Raw genomic sequence first — 22067 nt, 5'->3', positions numbered from 1 at the left:
CAGAGCGAGACTCCTTCTCAAACAAACAAACAAACAAACAGACTTCCAGTGCTTTTGTGTTCAAATAATCTCCGATTCAGATTTCAGTTTTGTTTGTTATATACTTTTTGTGAGTGTTAAATGATATGGGAAGGATTTGTCTTGCAGTAACCATATGGAAAAGATGTCTTTCTGAATTACATAGCATTTCACAGTTACAGATTCTTCCTGATTAATGTTTGCACTGTATGACACTCATAGGTAACAAACACAAAAGAGAAAAGCAGCCTGATTGCTTATAAGTTTTTTTCACAAAATCAAATTAAAGTCTCTGGTTCATTTGAAAGCTATTTTTGTTTCTGCTCCATCATTATGCTGGTATTCTGCACGCCAATTAATAGTTACAAGAAAGTTGTTAGTGGAAAAGACTGCCTATACTCATTGGCGATTTCACACCATCTTTGTTCATTTTTGTCATCTTAGTTGTACATTATAGTTTTTAACTTAAGCTATTGCATTGGTTTTCTACTGTTGCTGTAACAAATTACTACAAACTTAACAACTTAAAGTACAAATTATCTTATTGTTCTATATGTCAGAAATCCAGCAGGCTTAGCTGGTTTTTCTGCCTCAAGTCACACAAGCTGGAAACCAAAGCACTGATAGGGCTGGGCTGTGGAGGAGAATCTGTTTCCAGTTGCATTGAGTTGTTGGCAGAATTTCGTTCCTTGCTGCTATAGGATTGAGGTCCTTGTTGCCTTTTTGGCTGTTGGCTAGGAATCATTTAAAGCTTCTAGAGGCCATCATTATTCCTTGGCTCATGGCTCCCTTCATCTTCAAAACCAGCAACAAGTGGCTTATGGTTTGGATCTCTTCCTCCTTCTCTTCAACGACATGTTTCTGATTTGCTGAGACTGACTTTACTGCTTTCCTTTTTCAGATTTTAAGGGCTCATGTGATTAAGCTGGGCCCACCTGGACTGTATGCTTTTTGAAAAACAGACTTTAGCCCTCATGAAAAAGACAAATGCAAACATATTAAAATCAGGATATACAGGTAAAGATTTCAATTCGCTTTTTCTAAACTTGAAGGAAAAGAATGGATTTGTTTTTATTAGTGAAAATATTTTTTATTTCCTAAATTGCATAGATAATAGATGCTTCCTATAGGAAATTTGAAGTGAAGGAAATTTAAAGAATCTGAGAAGAATCTCACCCATAATAAGAGGCAGCCACTTCTTAGTTTTGTTATTGTATGTTCATATTTTTCCTCTTCCATTTCTTCCCCCTAGAATATACCTTTTAAAAGTTTTGAAGATTTGCAGGAGAGGGCCTGGTCAAGAAGGTTGCTATGCAGTCTTAGAAGAGTGAGTATATCACAGAGGAACTCAGAAGTGGGAAGGGAGGTCTTGGGACATCTTAAGGTTGCTGGAGGGCCTGGCCTATATATCAATGAGTTTATGAATAGGCCAGTGTTAAGCCTCTGTTACAGTAAAGTGCTTTATTATGCTGCCTTTTATCTGATGATGCCATTATCTTTATTTTTATACAAAATTGAAAATAAAATGTAAACTTAGTCTTTCCATTGAAGCTTTATGCTCAATTAGGGTTTCTGGGAGACAGATGACATCTGCTTAGAATATCACTGAAGTCTTAGTCATGGTGTTTACATTTTGAAACCTTGCAGATTAATAATGTGAGAAATATAGTTTTGATGCTTTGATTCCAAGAATGGAGGAAATGTGGCTGATATTAGTGAAATAGAGACATAACTGCATTAAGTATGGATAGAAAAACAATCATTTTTTTCTAAAAACCTATACCATATCAATAAATAATAATTAGGTACTAGTTTATATTAGACAAAATAGTTTATTCTTCAGTATATGCTATTTAATAGGCTTTTAACACAACGTTTTTCTGTCTACGCAAAAAAATTACTTAACAGCCATTCTATCAAGTCGTACAATTTGAATTTTAAAAATGTATTTTTGTTTTCAGCATCTTCCAACTTCAGAAAAAGCCAGGTACAAAAATGACACCACTTATACCATAGTGTGTATTACGAATTTTAGATTACTTTTATATTATTACATTATAGCATAACAACTACCCTGTGAAGTAGACAAGATCAGTTATTAGCCATTTATTATTAATTATTATTATTATTTTAGACGGAGTCTCACTCTGTCATCCAGTCTGGAGTGCAGCGGCATGATTTCAGCTCACTGCAACCTCCGCCTCCTAGGTTCAAGCGATTCTCCTGTCTCAGCCTCCTGAGTAGCTGGAATTACAGATATGCACCAGCACACCCAGCTAATTTTTGTATTTTTAGTAGAGACAGGGTTTCACCATATCAGCCAGCTGGTATCGAACTCCTGACCTCAAGTTATCCGCCCACCTCAGCCTCCCAAAATACTGGGACTACAGGTGTGAGCCACCATGCCCAGCCTAGCCCTGTTTTAATGAGGAAATTGAGATGCAAAGAGCTGAGTCAAATTAAAACAAGGGACCATGTGATGAGGTGGAACGTGCAGGGAACAAACCTATCTGAGTTCAAATTTAGTCCCGCTGTCACTCCAAGATTTAAAATGCTTAGTGGCTTGGTGAAGTGGCAAGAGTGATGTATGGTATATGATTCTCTGTTGGACAGGATTATTGCATGAAAGATTTCTGCTCAGCATAGTCGTATACTCTTCTTGCCCACAGACCATACTTAGCCTTGTCTTCTACAATGCCTACTCTAATAGTTATGGTCCTGGAGAGCAGGAGAGGGCTGCAAATGCCTCTCACTGGGTAATAGTTTTAGTTCAGGGGGTCCAAGCAGAGTTTGGTCTCTAGTCTAAGCAGAAATATATTTCCAGTCTTTAGCACAAGCCTTCATTTCATCTTCCAGAAAAGAAGTCTCAAAGCCATTCCCTAATTCTCCTTCTCTCGCACCGATACATCTAAGTAGTCACCAAGACATTCTCTTTTACCTCTGTCATACCTCTAATGGGGCTCCTGTACCATATATTTCTGTTGCTGCTGTCTTAAGGTATAATGCCCTTTTGCCTAGAATACTGCAAAAACAATTCACCTCTCCTCTATTATCCATATTGGTGATTGCTTCCCATCCCCCAAGTATCTGGCATTTTCTTCCTATCCCCCAAATAACTGACATTTTTTTCCTGCTTCACCCTTAAATGACTCCTTACTCTCTAGAGGAAAAGGTACAAGTGAAGTCTGTCACATTCTAGCCCCACTTTGCCCCATTGCAAGCAGCTCTTGCCATTTCCCACCAGACATTCTCCACTCCATTTACTATGAATTTCTTCATAATTACCAGACAGAGCATGGCTCTTCCATCTCTGTGCCTTGTTTAATAAATAAACATATTTAAAGACCAAGCTTCAGTGTTACCTTCTCTGTAAAACATTTTTTAATCCTTTAGCTCTTCCATTCATATCTTGTTTAATTATGTTATTTGTAATAATCTCTACAGATTTCCTTCTTTAAAGTCTGAACTTTTTGAATATCTTTGATTCATGTCTTTTAGAATAAGCTTGGCCTTTATTGGCAAATGTCATTTGGAACATGAAAAGGAAAATAAAAGAACCTAGAAGCTTAAAAAGTGGCCTCAATATAAAGAACAAGGCCATGGAAACAAATTCCATCATACTTGTGATGGCCAGAATCACCCTACTTAAAGAACTGAGTGAAATTCTTCAGTTTTTCAGTGCTGAAAAAGCCACTTAAAAATTTGAAACTGTTAAATGCATATGTAGAATTTATTTCTCTTGACATGCAGTGCACCTCATTTAAAAAACGGAATAGATATTACAGCTCAGTTTTTAAATTTTTATTTAATTCCATATAAATGAAAGTACATATGAATGCTGTTAGTTCAGTAGTTATTTGGGCATAGACAAAATAATGACAATTGTTCTTATTTTGGACAAAAAGATGTTTTAAAGTAATACAGCATATATATTATTTTGTTAAGTACATTTGGGCACTCCTTAAAATGACGGGTGAATTTAGGAATAAATTATTTTTCAGGAAACTATTCCCAAAAGAAACCAATGTGGAACAGTATTCATATGAGTTTATTTTTGTGATAAAGTAAAAGGACATTTATACCTTTTTAAAGACTGAGTCATAATTAAGATTATACCTTAAACTTGAGTATTTAAAAGACCTTGGTTATACTGTTTACTGTTCAGAATTAAATTATACCAAATTTGAATGCATAACATCTAGAAATTACAAACGCTCGTGTGCTAATATTAGAAGCAAACCAACCATCTGCACAACTGACTAGGTACCATAAGGCATGATTTCTAACTTTGGATATGGCTCATTAAATAAGTGCTCAAATGCTAACACATACTGTTTCACATTCTCTTGAACTGGCAGTGAAGTACATACTGAAATAGACATTGACAGATAACCTTTTAGGAGTAAAACCAACATCTAAATGTTGAGGATTTGTTTTTATTTTTCTCTTTTAAGTTCAGAACGAAAGTTTCCACAGATTCCACCATCTCTAAAATTTTGACATGTAAACTGAAACTGATGTAAGGCAGGACTGGGATCTTAGGACTAGTTCTCCCTTATGCAGTCCATAACATTTGATCTTGATCTTTCTAAGGTGACCAACTCTGATGCCTGAGAATAAAGAAAAATATGCAAACATTTAAAAATATAGGACAATGAAACAGTTGAGTGGGAGATTTCTAGGGAATTTCTGATCTAGTTTAATATGTTTGTGCTCTTTTAAAATGTTTATAAAGCTATGTAGAGAAGTTTGATAGCATACTCAGGAGAGACAATAATAAAGTATCTTCCAAAATGATCCTTATAGAATAGGGTACTGCATGTCTAATTTTTAAAACTTATCCTGAATTTCAATAGATTCAGTAATCTTCTCTTGAGACTAATGTATACAACAATGTATTAGGAACTCATGATTTAAAGTACAAAATCAAACAGCTTACTTGAAATCTAGATGTTCAATGAGCACATATCCATCTATAGAAAGAAAAATCACTGTTAATTTGAAAGTTATAGAGAAAATGCTTTAAGATTCTTTTTAAAAACAATGAAATGTTATGAAAAATTAGCAAATAAACTTACATTTGCCTTTAGAATTACGACATATCACTAGATTTTGTTCAGTGGTATCAATGACTTCCAGTTCTTCTCCAGGACTTATTGGCAAATCAAATATTCCATTTCTTGAATTATTGGAACAGGCCACTGCTGTGTTGATGACAATAATCTCTTTATTGTACTGAAATGAGAAATTACTAATCAGACCATTCTTGCATAGTTATTTTTCATAACAAAATTAATGGAGGATATAATATAGTAACCTCAAAATAAACTCCAGATACTATTGACTAGTTAAATAACACATATGGGAATAGAAAATAGGAAGGTATACAGTTAAAGGAAAGTCATTTAAGAAAATAATAGTAAAATGGTGCAATCTCACATTTGTTTGGTATGATTATATTTTCAAAGTATTTTCACAACCATTATTATTATTTTTTTCTCTCAAATCTTTTTTAAAAATTATTATTTTTAGTTATGGGGTACATGTGCAGGATGTGCAGGTTTGTTACATAAGCAAATGTGTACCATAGTGGTTTACTGCACCTATCAAGCCATCACCTAGGTATTAAGCCCAGCATGCATTAACCATCCTTTCTAATACTCTCCGTCCCCATACCCTATCCCCAGACAGACCCCAGTGTGTGCACAACCATTACTTAATTGTACTAGAATGGGCCCTGCTGGATGAGGTTGTAACGTAGGTATGAATTAAGCACCATGGATGGTAGTTAACTGTTCCATTACTAAAACTTCTGTGTAGTGCCTTAAAGTTTATAATATTCTTACATACCTATCATTTCTAGATGACACTCTTTGCATGCTTTTTCTCTGTGTGAGCTTATGTATTCTTATATATAGCTATACTACATGTTATTTTAAAGTAGTGGGAATTGGCTGTACCCAGTTGGGGGCAATTCCCAGTCTCCTTTTGTATTCACGGGTAGGCAGGTATTTTGTTAAAAACTCCTGAGAAATTCAAGTCCTGACCTTGGGAATCTTTTCCTGACATACTGACCTATACATCTGCAGCACATCACCTTCTAATGCACTGAAATCTGTTGACCACAAACAGATAGTTCCAGAATACACAGCTTAGATTACAGGTACCTACTTCTCCAAATCAGTGTGACCAAGTATCTCCTTTTGCCCAGGATATTGTCTGTTTATAACTAATATGTCTATCTATAACTATTTATTATTATGATTAAGAGTTCCTCCTTCCACTCTTAGAAGTGTCCTGTGTTTGGATGATAAATTACAAGATCAACCTATATCAAATGAGATCAGATCTACAAGATAGCTTTTTTCCTTTACTTAACAAAGCAATCGCTTCCTTACTGGCTTTTTTATCCTTTACAGGCCATTGCTCACTGTGAATTCATAGTGATTTCTTAAAATACAGATCTAATTAGGTCACCTTTCTATTTATAAAGTTCTAAAAACTCCTTATTGCTTTCAGGATGAGATCCACACTGCTTAGCCTGACATTCAGGGTCCTTTGCATACTGCCATTCTCCATCCCTCTATCTTTGTCTTCTTTACTGAAGCTGCATCAAGCTACATGACAATCCTTGAATACATGCTGTTTACTTGAAATACTCTTCTTTCTCTTAACCACTTCACATGAAAACTGTTATGACTGCCATATATAATTTACTGTCTCAACTATACTTTATATCTATTCCTATTATATACTTTAATAAACATACTGTCTTATCAAGTGAAAATAGTAGACAGCCTTATTCATCTTTGTACCCTCAGTGCCTGGCACAAATGAGTTATCCAGTGTTTTATGATTTGAGCTGGATAAAAATTATTGAAATGGCCTATCAAGGAAACCCACTACAGGTAATAAGAATGAAATTATACACATATACAGGAAATGGAATATCTTTCCCACATGAAACAATCAAAAACACACGGAGAGGGAAAAAAGGATTGGATGGAACATAAGGGTCTTTTCAACAAGTGATTGCCTCATGGTTGTTTTTCAATTAATCAAATAACATCAAGGTTGTAGTAGATAATAACATATCACAATTTCTAGATATAGTACCCCAATCAGCTTTGGTTCAAACAGGAATTATCAGTGATTATGAGAGATTTGTGTACATTCCTATTTTAGTTCATCTCAAAAAATATTTTATGCGTGTTTACAAAATGCTAAGCAGCCTTATTCTGCTCTGCACATGGATATAAACATATATAAAATAACCTTTGTCCTCTAGGAGCTCATAGTTTAATATGATGAACATGTAATACCAATTTTGTTAATGTGGGATAAGCTAGAGATTGCTCAAGCGTATAGGTAAACGGAAGAAGAGTAATTTATTTAATTAGAAGATTTGGGTAAGTCTTCCTGGAGAAGAGGAGATCCCTCGACTGGAGCTTGATAAATGAACAAGAGCTAGTCAGATGGAGAAAAGCTCAAAAGTGTACCAGATAGTTGGAATAGACCAAGGAAGCACCTAGAGGGATGAAATAGCAAGACAAAGATAGAGGTGGAGGTTCATTCAAGGGACAGAACTATGAGCAGTTTGTGGCCAAAGCAGAAAGTGCAGGGCAAAGAGTGGCAAGAGATAAAGCCAGGAAGATATGCAAAGGTCAGGACATAAAGAGCTTTCTATGTCATGTTAGGAAGCCTAAACTTTAAACATTTTGCAAGGGGGAATTTTTGAAAAATTTTAGGCTGCATAGTGACTTAGATAAATTTTATGAGGAGGATGCACAATTTGTCTCTCTCAATCCAGTGTCTAGCACATGGAAGGTGCTCAGTATGTTTCATAGTTAATAATCCTCACTTTGACAATATATGAAATCAGGGAAGGTTGAGCTTTAGAATAACGAAAAAATGTTCCATGGACTCTTAATAACAGAATAAGAAGGCAGAGAGCTTCAGATGCTGCGTCATTCATTTGTTCATTTTATTATTCATTTGCATGTTTATTTAGGCATTCATTTACCAAACACTGTCTGTACAGTTTTATGTCAGGCCCTGGGGAACAAACCTGAATGAGACAGGGTTTCTTTCTCAAAAAGGACTCAAGAGATTAATTAGTAACAGAAAACCAAACACCGCATGTTCTCACTCATAGGTGGGAACTGAACAATGAGATCACTTGGACTTGGGAAGGGGAACATCACACACCGGGGCCTATCATGGTTGGGGGGAGGGGGGAGGGATTGCATTGGGAGTTATACCTGATGTAAATGACGAGTTGATGGGTGCTGACGAGTTGATGGGTGCAGCACACCAACATGGCACAAGTATACATATGTAACAAACCTGCACATTATGCACATGTACCCTAGAACTTAAAGTATAATAAAAAAAAAAAAAGAAAAAAAAAGATTCACACACACACACACACACAAATGCTTTAATACAACTAATCAGTGTTATAAAAGACATGTGTAAAATAGATATATAAAATGTGCTGAAGGAGTAACTTAACCTGGACAAGTTAGGGAGGAGTGGGTGACATTTGAACAGAGCCTTCAAGAACAACTTAGGAGTTTTTCCAGGAAGAAGGAATAGCATGTACAGACATAAGAATATATAAATGTATCAGGAAAAAATAGGAATGAAATGCTGGCTTTTTGTGTCAAAGATAATGTCTGTATCTTAGAGAGGCAGAGGCACAGCATACTTACAGATTTTTTTTTTTAAAATGAAAGCTCCAAGCTGTCAATATTGCTAATTTTTACCTCGAGAAGAGAACGTACCTTAAACCTTTCTCTAAATAGTTTTTCTTCTCTTTTCATTCTGTTCTTTTCTAAGTTTTGCTTCTTGGTTTTGAAGAAACTTCTAGGAGAGAAACTAGCAAGAAATGTGCAGGTAGGGTAAACTGTACTATAATAAAATTCTTAAGCTGCCGAGTCTACAAAGTAACTTCATTTCAGGACAAATTCAGGTATAGTTTTTTGTGTGCATAATTTTATATAAAATAATACATATGCAAAGTCATGCATCTGTATTTGTGTATACATACACACACGTATGTAAGTTCATAATACAAATACACACACATATTTCCATTAGAGCAAATTGTCAAACAAGTGATCAGGGTAATACCAATTGCTTTTCCCCACAATTAAAAAATATTTTTGATGGCAAGATAATAACTTGGGATAAAATCACATTGGTTAAACAAATGAAGGTAAACAAGAAACTTGTCTGAATGAGACTTATAGATATAACTTGTTTTTTTTGTGTGTGTTTTTAGTTTTAGGAAATTTACATATGTTCCCATTCACCTTCAGATTATTTAATGGAAACCAGTAAGAATGAGTAAGCAGTTTACTTTGTGTGGTTTTCTAAGTTGTTAAACCTAATTGGAGATCACAAATCTACATGGTTCAATTGAAGAGCTCTCCAGTTTGCTGAATGTTTTGGAGGATGAATACCATTAAGAAAATAAAGAAAGATGCCACAAAACATGTGCAAGAATTTCAGCACATAAAAGTAAATAACGCTACAGAAGAAGCTGATTATACTCTTAGTCCTCCCTCTTGCTCTTCACATGAGATTTGTTTCTTCTTTTTAGCAGTTTAATGTACTGACAGAAGTAAAAAAGGCAACCAAATCCTGTCAATTTTATTCCAAAGTGTCTCCTACAGTTGTTTATTTCCAAGATTACAGCCACTGGCATATTTCAGATTATCACTACTTATTGCCTGAGATACCATCTTCGTCTTACCTCTCCTTCCTCAAATCCATTGGCATACATGCCTGCAGAGTCATTTTTCTAAAATTTAGTTATGTCACTCTCTTGCTTAAAACCTTTCAATTTCTCTCTATTGCCAATAGGATAAAGTCTAAATTCATTAGCATTTTATAATCTGGCCAGATCATCTTTCCAGCTTCATCAGCTGCCCATTTCCCTACACATTACAATGTCTACTTGGGTCATCTTAGAAAGTGGGTTATCCTTTTCATGCCGTTATACCTGGGATACTGCTATGGTTTGGATATTTGACTCCTCGAAGCCTCATGTTGACATTTCATCCCTAATGTTGGAGGTGGGGCCTAATGGGAGATGTTTGTGTCATGGGGTTGTTTCCCTCATGAATGGCTTGCTGCTGTCCTCTTGGTAATGAGTGAGTTACCACTGTCATAGTTTCCTGGAGCCTGGCATCTCATTTGTTAAAATGAGCCTGGTACCTCACTTGTCTCTCTCGCTCCCTTTCTAGCCCTGTGATCTCTGCACATTCTCCTTCACCTTCTGCCATGAGTGGAAGCAGCCTGAGGCCTTCACCAGAAGCAGATGCCAATGTCATGCTGCTTGTACAGTCTACAGAACCATGAGCTAAATAAACCTCTTTTCTTTATAAATTTCCTAGCCTCAGGTGTTCCTTTATAGCAATACAAATAGGCTAAGACAGATACCTTTGCCCAACTTCTCTTTAAACTTACCATCATCTTTGATTGATAAAAGAATAATAAAAGGGTTGAACTAATATGGAAAACATTTCTTCCTTACTGGTAGAATACGTTATGGTCGAAATCATTTTAAAAAGATCAAAGAGCACATAGAAATTGATACAGAAATAATTACCCTTACTGTAACATTTTCTAATTTACTTGGTTCAAAATAAAAGTATACTGTTATATCACTCTGTTGTAAAAAAAAAATAAAAATAAAAAGGCACTGGAAAATTGTTTCCTAAGAAGCATTATTTGTAGTTATCAACATACTAAAAAGCTTTCTGGGGGGCAGATCAAAAATGTTACTAATAGTTCCTCTCTTGGAATTCTGTTTTGTTATGCTGTGCAAATGTATGTAAAAGTATGAAGTTTAAGATAGAAAGTTTCTTTTCTAGTCTGTTAATACATCTTTCCAACCTGAGAAAAATAAATTACATCAAGTCTGAACCTAAAGAAAATAAACTTACGAGAAGGGCCATCCAATGCCATCCTCTGAGTCTCAGACACTAACGTCTGGTTTCCTCTGGTGCACCCCAGTAGGACTTTTCTAACAGGTTTCCCAGAGCAGACAGACTACACAATGTTCACATCTCAGTGACTATTTAGACAAATATTTCCCCAAGTCATTTGTTAAAAAAGTACCTCATATCCTGCCTCATGTCCTAGCAATTGAGAAGACGGGATCAGAGAGCAGTAAGAAACCACCTGCCTCAGTAAAAACATCCTCTCACAACTGCTTGGGAACTTCAGTCACGTGAATGCAGGTTAGATCTTGACTCAGTAAAACATTTTAAACTTCTAACACTCATTATAGTCATAACTAGAATTATATTTTAGGGAAATCAGTGTTACTATATGATACCTAGTTTGTTTTTTTTCTCAAAGTTACATTTAAGTTCTAATTGGAGTTTTATTTACATGATATCTTATAAGGGGAAGTTCTTACAACCTAAAAGAAGACTAGAAATTTGTCATTGTTTGAAAATGGTTAACTTGAAATCTTTTCTCACTTCCTATCCACCAAAAGCAGGGAGGAGGAAGATGAAGATACATGTATATGACACTTAATATTTTTATATTCTTTGTCCCTTTTAATCCTCTCAACTGTACTATGATGTAGATGTTGTTATTCTCATTTTGTAGATGAAAAAGCTGAGAATCAAATTTCATTACTTATCTAAGGCCACACAGCTGGTAAGAGGTATAAATTGCCACAGATAACCTATAACATAAGTGCCTCTGTGTTCCCACCTTTCTGATTCTTCAGCACCGTTTTTCTCTTTTTTTTCCTTTGGTGTCAGAAACTTGGGTTTCCACATTTTCAGTTTATCTTCGTCTCTGAGGAGAAATATATTTTGAGCAAGTAAATTAAGACTGACTTATACATTCGTGGAACCATCAACACTTCATAGGCAATTATGTTTTACAAAAAATTAAAAAGCCATCTAGAAATATATTTTGATAATCCATGGAAAGGCCATATAGTAAATATTTTAGGCTTTGCAGCCATATTATCTCTATGGCAACTCTTCAACTCTACTGTTGCAATTTTATACACAGAAACAAGTGGCAGGCCATATTTGGTCCTCCGGCCATAGTTTGCTGACCCGTGATGTGTCATAATCCAAATTTGAAACCAGATGCAAGAGTCAGCCTGCTTATAATCGCATTTCATCTCCTTTATAAGCCTCAGGGGCTTTGGTCTCTAAAATGTGAATAATATAACTGAACTCCATTGTGAAACAAGGCTAAGCCAACTAGCATGTAACGTTAGTGATTCCAGGCAAAAGAAGATGCAGGGAAGGGAGAAGGTATTTATTATAGAAGGAACTAGTACTTTTTAGCATCTATGTGCCAGGTCTTATGCTAAGCATCTTACATATGTTTACTCATTTGGTTTTCAAAGTAAGTATTGCAACAATCCTTTAAACCAATCACTCAAAGTTTTACAAGCGAGGAAACGGATGAGCAGAGAGAATGAAACGGATGGTCACAGTGGTATGACCACTTTGGAAAACAAGTTGGCATTTTCATATGAATTTGCATTCCCTATAATTTGCATTTTTCCCCTTCTATCTTCTAGAAAAATTCTTGCACACATTCACAGGAGCCATAAATAAAATATCTGTGGCAATATTATTTGTAAGGGCCCCAATAGTTACCAACAATTGAATAGATAAATGAATTATGATGCATACATATAATGGAATATTACAGAACATTAAAATGAATGAAAGGAAAAATGAAAGATTATATTTGAATAAAAAAGTTACAGAACTCTGTATACAGTGTCTCATTTTTTTTTTTTTTTTTTTTTTTTTTTTTTTTTTTGAGACGGAGTCTTGCTCTGTCGCCCAGGCTGGAGTGAAGTGGCCGGATCTCAGCTCACTGCAAGCTCCGCCTCCCGGGTTTACGCCATTCTCCTGCCTCAGCCTCCCGAGTAGCTGGGACTACAGGCGCCCGCCACCTCGCCTGGCTAGTTTTTTAGTATTTTTTAGTAGAGACGGGGTTTCACCGTGTTAGCCAGGATGGTCTCGATCTCCTGACCTCGTGATCCACCCGTCTCGGCCTCCCAAAGTGCTGGGATTACAGGCTTGAGCCACCGCGCCTGGCCACAGTGTCTCATTTTCATGATGTTCAAATCCCAAAAAAACAATTTTTGTTTCATATGTTTGTTAAAACTATATTTATTTTGAACAAGGAAATGAAAACACCAAATTTATGAGAACAGTTAAACCTTGAGGGAAGGGCCACATGGTGTTTACAAGGAAAAGAGGCCAAAGTATTGGTTACGTTCTAGTTCTTAAGTCGAATGATGGGTTCAGGGCAATTTGTTTTACCATGCTTTACAAATTTTGTTTTCTTTTGATTTTTACAAATGACTTAAGAAAAATAATTTATCCAGATTCACTGGTATGCACTTGTAGTTCCAGCTACTTGGGAGGCTGAGGTGAGAGGACTGCTTGAGGCAGGAGGTCAAAGTGCAGTGTGCTGTGATCACGCCTGTGAATAGCCACTGCATTTCAACCTGGTCAACATAGCAAGACTCCATCTCAAACAAAAGAGAAAAAGAACTTATTCTTTACCCTAATTTGATATTTCAGAATTCTCTTCCATCTTATGCCAAATTACATTTCCTGCTTGTAACACCCCTTTCCTGATTATATACGCCTTATGGTCCAACAGAACTTCCCAAACACGTGTGTTTTCCATTTACAGTTGTCCACTCCCCCTCTTGCTCCTCCCTTTTCTCTCATCTTCTTTTGCTCCCAGTCTTCACCTGTCAAAATGTTACCTGTCTTTCCTGTTTCAGCTTGGCACAAAGATTTTTGATCACCTAAATAACAGTAATGTCTACCTATTCTGAGCTTCCAGATTATCTTGCACATTTTTATAGCAGGTCCTTCTTTGTTAACTAATTTATCAAATTATGTTTTGGTATCAGACACATGATACAGATATGAAAGTCACAGTCCCTACCTCAAAGAGTTCCCAGTCTAGCAGATAAGAAAGTCAGGAAAACAGACCACTACAATTCTGAGAAAAATATCTTGATAAAAAAAGGGAGTACCTAACTTAAATAGATAAAGTTAGAGAGGGCTTCTTAGAAAAAGTAAAATCTGAACCCAATTTTAAATAATGAGGGATAAAATAGCCGGCAAAAAACATGGCAAAGTGTGTCACAGGTAGATATTCTTTTCTTCTTAAATTATCACCTTCTTGAAGAGGCTTTCCATAACTATCAATACTTTAAAACCCCTACCAGCACACACCCTATATCCACTGTCTTTCAAAATATCCTGTTTCAAAGCAACCAAATTCCAATGTGTAATTATAGACTAATGTTTTCATTTGTTTATTGATTTAGTCTCTCTATGCCCACAGGAGTAGGAATTATATCTCTTTTGTTCACTGCTTTATACCCAACACCTAGCACAGTGCCTGGCACAAAGGACATGTTCAATAAATATTTGTTGAATGAATTGATGAAGTTGGAACAAATGTGAAGGTTTGGAAATGCTAGACAGTATATCCGGTCTAAGGAACTCCACGTAGTAGAGTATGGATGGAACACAGGAATAGTGGGTAAGCAGGAATAACAGGTGAGGCTAAGAGGTTGCCAGGGACTGGATTATGAATAAATTTTATGTTTTCCTAAGCAGTTTTGACTTCATTCTGAAAGTGATGGGTAACCACTAAACAGTTTTCAGCTGTTGGGTGGTAGGTGGTCACATTAGCACTTAAGAAAGTCTGGAGAATAAACAGAAATGGAGGTAAGATGGCCATTCAGGGAGTTGTAGTAATCTGGTTGAGAAACAAGACTGCATTGTGGCTGTGCAGTGGGGATGGGAAAAGTGGGAACAGTTTTGAGTTATTGGAAGAGAGTGAAGGGAAGGGAAAGGCACAAGAGAAGGAATAATAGATAACCTAGGGTTTCAGCCTGAGCAACTGTGTGTTTTTTGAAATAGTCACCAACATAGAGATCAAAAGGACTAGATGTGGAGCTCCATCTTCAGTGGATCCAACACTGGAGCAGCCAGATATATAAAACAAATATTATTAGGCCAAAAGGGAGAGATATACCTTGATACAATAATAGTTGGGAGACTTCAACCTCCCACTCTAAGCAGATTATCCAGAAATAAAAACAGCAAACATCCTATTTAAACTGCACCATAGACCAAATGGACCTAACAGACATCTACAGAACTTAATACACATCTACAGAACATGTCACTCATGTTCTGTATAGTACACATTCTTTTCATTATCAATGGAACATTCTCCAGAACTGTTCATAAGTTAGGACACAAAACAAGTATCAACAAGTTTTAAAAAATCAAAATCATATCAAGTATCTCATCTGAGCACAGTGGATTAAAACTAAACATCAATAACAACAGGAACATTTGAAACTATACAAGTATATGAAAATTAAACAACATGCTCCTGAACAACCAATGGGTGAAGGGAGAAATTAAGGATAATACTTAGAAACACAACATACCAAACTTATAGGACACAGCAAAAACAATATTAAGAGACAAGTTTATAGTAATAAATGCCTACATCAAAAACTAGAAAGATTTCAAAAAACAATCTAATGATTTATCTCAAAGAATTAGAAAAGGAAGAACAAACCAAATTCAAAGTTAGTAGAAGAAAAGAAATAATAAAGATCAGAGCTGACATAAACAAATTTAGATAAAATATACAAAAGATCAATGAAACAGAAAGCCGGTGTTTTGAAAAGAAACAAAATTGGCAAACCATTACCTAGACTAGACAGAGAGATGGGGTGAGAAGGAGAGGGGAAGGGAGGGAGGAAGGGAAGGGAGGGAGGAGGGGAGGTAAGGGGAGGGAAGAGGAAAGGGGAGGGGGAAGGAGAGGGGGAAAATTAAAGGGGAGGGGAAGGGGAAAGGGGGAGAGGGAGGGAAGGGCAAGTTCAAGTACATAGAGTCAGAAGTGAAAAAAAGAGACATCACTTAGAGACCATGTGAGCAACTATCTGCTAACAAATGGGAAAACCTGGAGGAAATAGCTAAATTCATGGAAATATACAACCTGAGATTGAACCAAGAAAAAATTAGAAAACTTGCAAAGACCAATAAAAGCAAGGAGATTGCATCAGTAGTAAAGAATCTCCCAAAAAAGAAAAGTCTAGGACTGGATGGCGTCCCTGCTGAATTCTACTGAACCTTTAAAAAAGAATTAATACCAAATCTTCTCAAACTATTCCAAAACATTAAAGCAGAATGAACTCTTCCTAAATCATTCTATGAGGCCAGCATAACCCTGATACCAAAAGCAGAGAAGGATACAAAAAAGAAAAGAAAAGAAAATTACAGGTCAATATCCCTGATGAACATAGACACAAAAATCTTCAACAAAATATTAGCAAACTCAATACAACAGCACATCAAAAAGATAATACACCATGACGTAGTGTGATACATCCCAGAAATGCAAGAACATATTAGTGGGATGTATCCCTGAGCTCAGGAGGTCAAGGTTGCAGTGAATCATGATCATGCCACCGCTGCACTCCAGCCTGAGGGACAGAGTGAGGCCCTGTTTCAAAAAACAAACAAATAAAAAACTGACTCCCAGGGCATCCTCCCTGCACACAACCAGGCTGCTGTCCCTCTATAACCTCACACACTGACCCCTGGGCTCACTTGGTGAGCACATCCCCAGAGAGAGGGTAAGTGGCAGGAAAGAGCGCTGGCTTGGGGGCAGGCCACCCAGATCTCAGACCTACCTCTGTACTCAATCGCGTGGACAAGTTAGTTACCCTTAGCTTTTATGTTCTTGTCTGAAACAATTTAAAATATTTTTTTTACATTATAAAAATAGAGATGGGGTCCCATTATGTTGCCCAGACTGGTCTCAAACTCTTGAGCTCAAGTGATCCTCCCACTTCTGCCTCCCAAAGAGTTGGGTTTACAGGCATGAGCCACTGCACCTGGCCAACTGGGAACCATTCTAATCTATCATGGAGGGTTGCTGTGATAGAAAGGGAAGTATCAGGCTGGGAAGATTTCAGCTCACCTCATGAATCACTGGCTTCATCTTGTGAAGCCAGAAATTCTCTAGCCATCACCCCCTCCATGGTCATATTGATGTCCATCAATCAGACCACCAGGAACATGCCTGCAGTTAACAAAGTTGGGTCATTCAACATAGGCAAATCAATAAATGTGAAACATCACTGCAACAGAATGAAGAACAAAACCATATGATAATTTCAATAGATGCAGAGAAAGCATTTATCAAAATTCAACATCCCTTCATAATAAAAGCTCTCAACAAATTAGGCGTAGAAGGAAAGTACCTCAACATAATAAAGGCCATATATAACAAACCCACAGCTAACATCTTACCAAACAGGGAAATGCTGGAAGCTTTTCCTCTAAAAACTGGAATAAGACATGGATGCCCACTCTTTCCATTCTTATTCAACAAAGTACTGGAAGTTCTAGCAGGATAAATGAGGCAAGAGAAATAAATAAAGGACATCCAAATGGGAAAGGAGGAAGTACAATTGCCCCTGTTTGCAGATGACATGATCTTATATCTAGGAAAACCTAACAACTTTACCAAGAGACTCTTAGAACTAATAAATTCAGTAAAGTTGTAGGATACAAAAACAACATAAAAAAATTAGTAGCATTTCTATACATGAACAAAGAACTAGCTGAAAATGAGGTCAAGAAGGCAATCTGGTTTATAATAGCTACAAAAAACAAAAATACCTAGGAATAAATTTAGCCAAGGAGGTGAAAGATCTCTACAAAGAAAATGACAAAACACTGATGAAATAAATTGTAGATGACATAAACAAATGGAAAGACATCTCATGTTCATGGATTGGAAGAATTAATATTGTTAAAATGACCATAGTACCCAAGGCAATCTACAGATTCAATGCAATCCCCATCAAAATACCAATGCCATTTTTCACAGAAATAGAAAACACAATCTTAGAATTTGTATGGAATCACAAAAGACCCCAAGTACCTGAAGCAATTCTGAGCAAAAGAACAAATCTGTATAAAGCACAGTACCAGACTTCAAAATATTCTACAAAGCTCTAGTAACCAAAACAGCATGGTATTGGCATAAAACAGACACACAAACCAATGGAACAGAATAGAGAACCCAGAAATTAATCCATGTATCTACAGCCAACTGTTTTTTGACAAAGATTCCAAGAACACTCAGTGGGGGAAGGACAGTCTTTTCAATAAATGGTGCTGGGAAAACTGGATATCCATACACAGCAGAATAAAACTAGACCCCATCCCACCTCTTACCCTATACAAAAATCAAACAAAAATCGATCAAAGACTTAAAATGTAAGACCCAAACCTCTAAAACTATTAGAAGAAAACATAGGGGAAACACTTTAGGACATTGGTCTAGGAAAAGTTTTATGACTAAGACCTCAATAGCACAGGTAACAAAGCAAAAATGAACAAATGGGATTTCAGCAATCTAAAAAGCTTCTGTACAGTAAAAGAAACAACAGAGTGGAAAGCCAACTTACAGAATGGAGAAAAATATTTACAAACTATTAATCTGACAGGTGATTAATACCCAGAATATACAAGAAACTCAAACAGCTTAACAGAAAAAAAATGCAATTAAAAATGGGCAAATGAACAGACATTTCTCAACAGATGACATTAAAATTACTAATAGTTTATTTGCTTAGAGGTGTTTGTAGTATTTTTATGGTAGTTTGTATTTCTGTGGGGTCAGTGGTGATATCCCCTTTATCATTTTTTATTGCATCTATTTGATTCTTCTCTCTTCTTTATTAGTCTTGCTAGTGGTTTATCAATTTTGTTGATCTTTTCAAAAAACCAGCTCCTGGATTCATTGACTTTTTGAACTTTTTTTTTGTGTGTGTGTCTCTGTCTCCTTCAGTTCTGCTCTGATCTTAGTTATTTCTTGCCTTCTGCTAGCTTTTGAATTTGTTTGCTCTTGCTTCTCTAGTTCTTTTAATTGTGAAGTTAGGGTGTCAATTTTAGATCTTTCCTGCTTTCTCTTGTGGGCATTTAGTGCTATAAATTTCCCTCTACACACTGCTTTAAATGTATCCCAGAGACTCTGATACGTTGTATCTTTGTTCTCATCGGTTTCAAAGAACATCTTTATTTCTGCCTTCATTTCGTTATTTACCCAGTAATCATTTTGGAGCAGGTTGTTCAGTTTCCATGTAGTTTTGTGATTTTGAATGAGTTTCTCAATCCTGAGTTCTAATTTGATTGCACTGTGGTCTGAGAGGCAGTTTGTTATGATTTCTGTTTTTTCACATTTGCTGAGGAATACTTTACTTCCAATTATGAGGTCAATTTTAGAATAAGTGTGATGTGGTGCTGAGAAGACTGTATATTCTGTTGATTTGGGGTGGAGATTTCTGCAGATGTCTATTAGGTCTGCTTGGTGCAGAGCTGAGTTCAAGTCCTGGATATCCTTGTTAACCTTCTGTTTTGTTGATCTGTTTAATATTGACAGTGGAGTGTTAAAGTCTCCCATTATTATTGTGTGGGAGTCTAAGTCTCTTTGTAGGTCTCTAAGGACTTGCTTTATGAATCTGGGTGCTCCTGTATTGGGTGCATATATATTTAGGATAGTTAGCTTTTCTTGTTGAATTGATCCCTTTACAATAATGTAATGGCCTTCTTTGTCTCTTTTGATCTTTGTTGGTTTAAAGTCTGTTTTATCCGAGACTAGGACTGCAACCCCTGCTTTTTTCTTTTGCTTTCCATTTGCTTGGTAGATCTTCCTCCATCCCTTTATTTTGAGCCTATGTGTCTCTTTGCACATGAGATGGGTCACCTGAATACAGCACACTGATGGGTCTTGACCCTTTATCCAATTTGCCAGTCTGTGTCTTTGAAATAGCAAAGACTTGAAACCAACCCAAATGTCCATCAATGATAGACTAGATTAAGAAAATGTGGCACATATATACCATGGAATACTATGCAGCCATATAAAGGATGAGTTCATGCCCTTTGCAGAAACATGGATGAATCTGGAAACCATCATTCTCAGCAAACTATCACAAGGACAGAAAATGAAACACTGCATGTTCTAACTCATAGGTAGGAATTGAACAATGAGAACACTTAGACACAGGGCAGGGAACATCACACACCAGGGCTTGTCAGTCGGTGCGGGCCTAGGGGAGGGATAGCATTAGGAGAAATACCTAATGTACATGATGAGTTGATGGGTGCAGCAAACCAACATGGCACATGTATACCTATGTAACAAACTTGCACATAGAGCACTTGTACCCTGGAACTTAAAGTATAATAAAAAAATAAAATAAAATACAATGACCAATAAACATATTTTAAAATATTCAACATCACTAATCACCAGGGAAATGCAAATCAAAACCACAATGAGGTATCATTTCATCCCTGTTAGGATGACAATCATCAAAAAGATAAAAAACAACACAGGCTGACAAAGATGTGGAGTACAGGAAACCCTTCTTCTTAGTGGGAATATCAATAGTACAGTACCTATGAATAACAGTATGGAGGTTCCTAAAAGACTACAAATTGAAATACCATATGATTCAGCAGTTCCATTGCTGGGTATTAATCCAAAGGAAATGAAATCATTATATCAAAGAGACATCTATGCTCCCATGTTTGTTGCAGCACTATATGTGATAGCCAACATATGGAATCAACTTAGGTATCCAACGTCAAATGAATGGTAAAGAAAATGTGATAAACATACACATGGCAGAGAACTATTCAGTCATAAAAAATAATGAAATCATGTCATTCACAGCAACATGGATGGAAGTGGAGGACATTATGTTAAGTGAAATAAGCCGGGAATAGAAAGTTAAGCACCACATGTTCTCACTCATATATGGAAGCTAAAAAAGGTTGCTCTCATAGAAATAAAGAGTAGAACAGAGGATGCTAAAGCCTGGGAAAGTAGGGAATAGGGAGAGATTACTTTAGGATACAATATACAGTGAGATATGACGAATATGTTCTAGTGTTCTATATTACTGATATGGTCAGGCTTTGTGTCTCCACCTAAACCTTACCTGAATTGTAATCCCCACGTATCGAGGGAGGGAGGCGACTGGATCATGGGGGCAGTTTCCCACATAGTGTTCTCATGAGAGTGAATGAGTTCTCATGAGTTCTAATGGCTTTATAAGGAGTTCTTCCCCCTTCACTTTCTCTTCTCTCTCTCACCTGCCACCACATAATATGTACCTCTTCCCCTTCTGCCGTGATTGTAAGTTTCCTGAGGCCTCACCAGCCACGCTGAACTGTGAGTCAATTAAACTTCTTTCCTTTATTAATTACCCAGTCTCAGGTATTTCTTTAGAGTAGTGTAAAAATGGACTAATACAACTACCATAGGATGACTATAGTTAACAATAATATGTTACATAGTTTTAAATAGCTAGAAGGGAGATATTGAATATTTTCAACACAAAGAAATGATAAATGTTTGATGATGAATATGCTAATTACCCTGATCTTATCACTATATATTTTATGTATCGAAACATCACTATATACCTGGAAAATATGTACAATTATTATATGTCAACTTAAAAATAACATCAAATAATGAAGAAATAATAACAACATAGAAACCTAGGGAAAAACTAGTATTTTTTTTCCTTTGGAGGATGGCATGGTTCATAGTTTAAGATATAGAGAAGACAAATAAAATAAAGGCTTAAAAGTATCCATTGGATTTAACAAAGGAGTTATTAGTGACCTTACCAAAAATAAGTTCAATGGTATAATAGGAAACCTAATTGAAGTGATCAAGGAAAGATGAATCAAACATGAACAGAGGAGACTTTTATTTTTAACCAGTTGGTTAAGAGGAGAAGTATAAATAACAAGTGATTGGAGAGGGAGTAGCAAACTTAAGGATGGCTTTTTGTTTTGTTTTGTTTTTTTGTTTTTTGTTTTTTTTGTTTTTGAAACAGGGTCTGGCTCCATCACCCAGGCTGGAGCCTAGTGGTGTGATCCCAGCTCACTACACCTCTG

General features: G+C 36.3%; 1 protein-coding gene across 2 annotated transcripts in view; it reads right to left on the bottom strand.

Moving 5' to 3' along the window:
• Window positions 1–3734: 3734 nt before the first annotated feature.
• FYB2 (FYN binding protein 2) overlaps window positions 3735–22067 on the bottom strand; it is a 109268-nt gene continuing 90935 nt past the window's right edge. The window contains exons 16-20 of one of the 2 annotated variants that reach the window (XM_010365729.2): window positions 11758–11844; window positions 8805–8898; window positions 5097–5253; window positions 4958–4991; window positions 3735–4628 (exon numbers count right to left, since the gene is read on the bottom strand). In XM_010365729.2, coding sequence (XP_010364031.1) covers window positions 4607–4628; window positions 4958–4991; window positions 5097–5253; window positions 8805–8898; window positions 11758–11844 — 394 coding nt within the window. In that variant the 3' untranslated portion in view covers window positions 3735–4606. The remainder of the gene's footprint in view (window positions 4629–4957; window positions 4992–5096; window positions 5254–8804; window positions 8899–11757; window positions 11845–22067) is intronic. The other variant, XR_748241.2, reaches the window with a different exon arrangement.

The sequence above is a fragment of the Rhinopithecus roxellana genome, chromosome 12, assembly GCF_007565055.1.
Source record: "Rhinopithecus roxellana isolate Shanxi Qingling chromosome 12, ASM756505v1, whole genome shotgun sequence".
NCBI lineage: Eukaryota > Metazoa > Chordata > Mammalia > Primates > Cercopithecidae > Rhinopithecus > Rhinopithecus roxellana.
The sequence above is the reverse complement of the archived record's forward strand: the minus strand, read 5'-3'. Positions and strand labels throughout refer to the sequence as shown.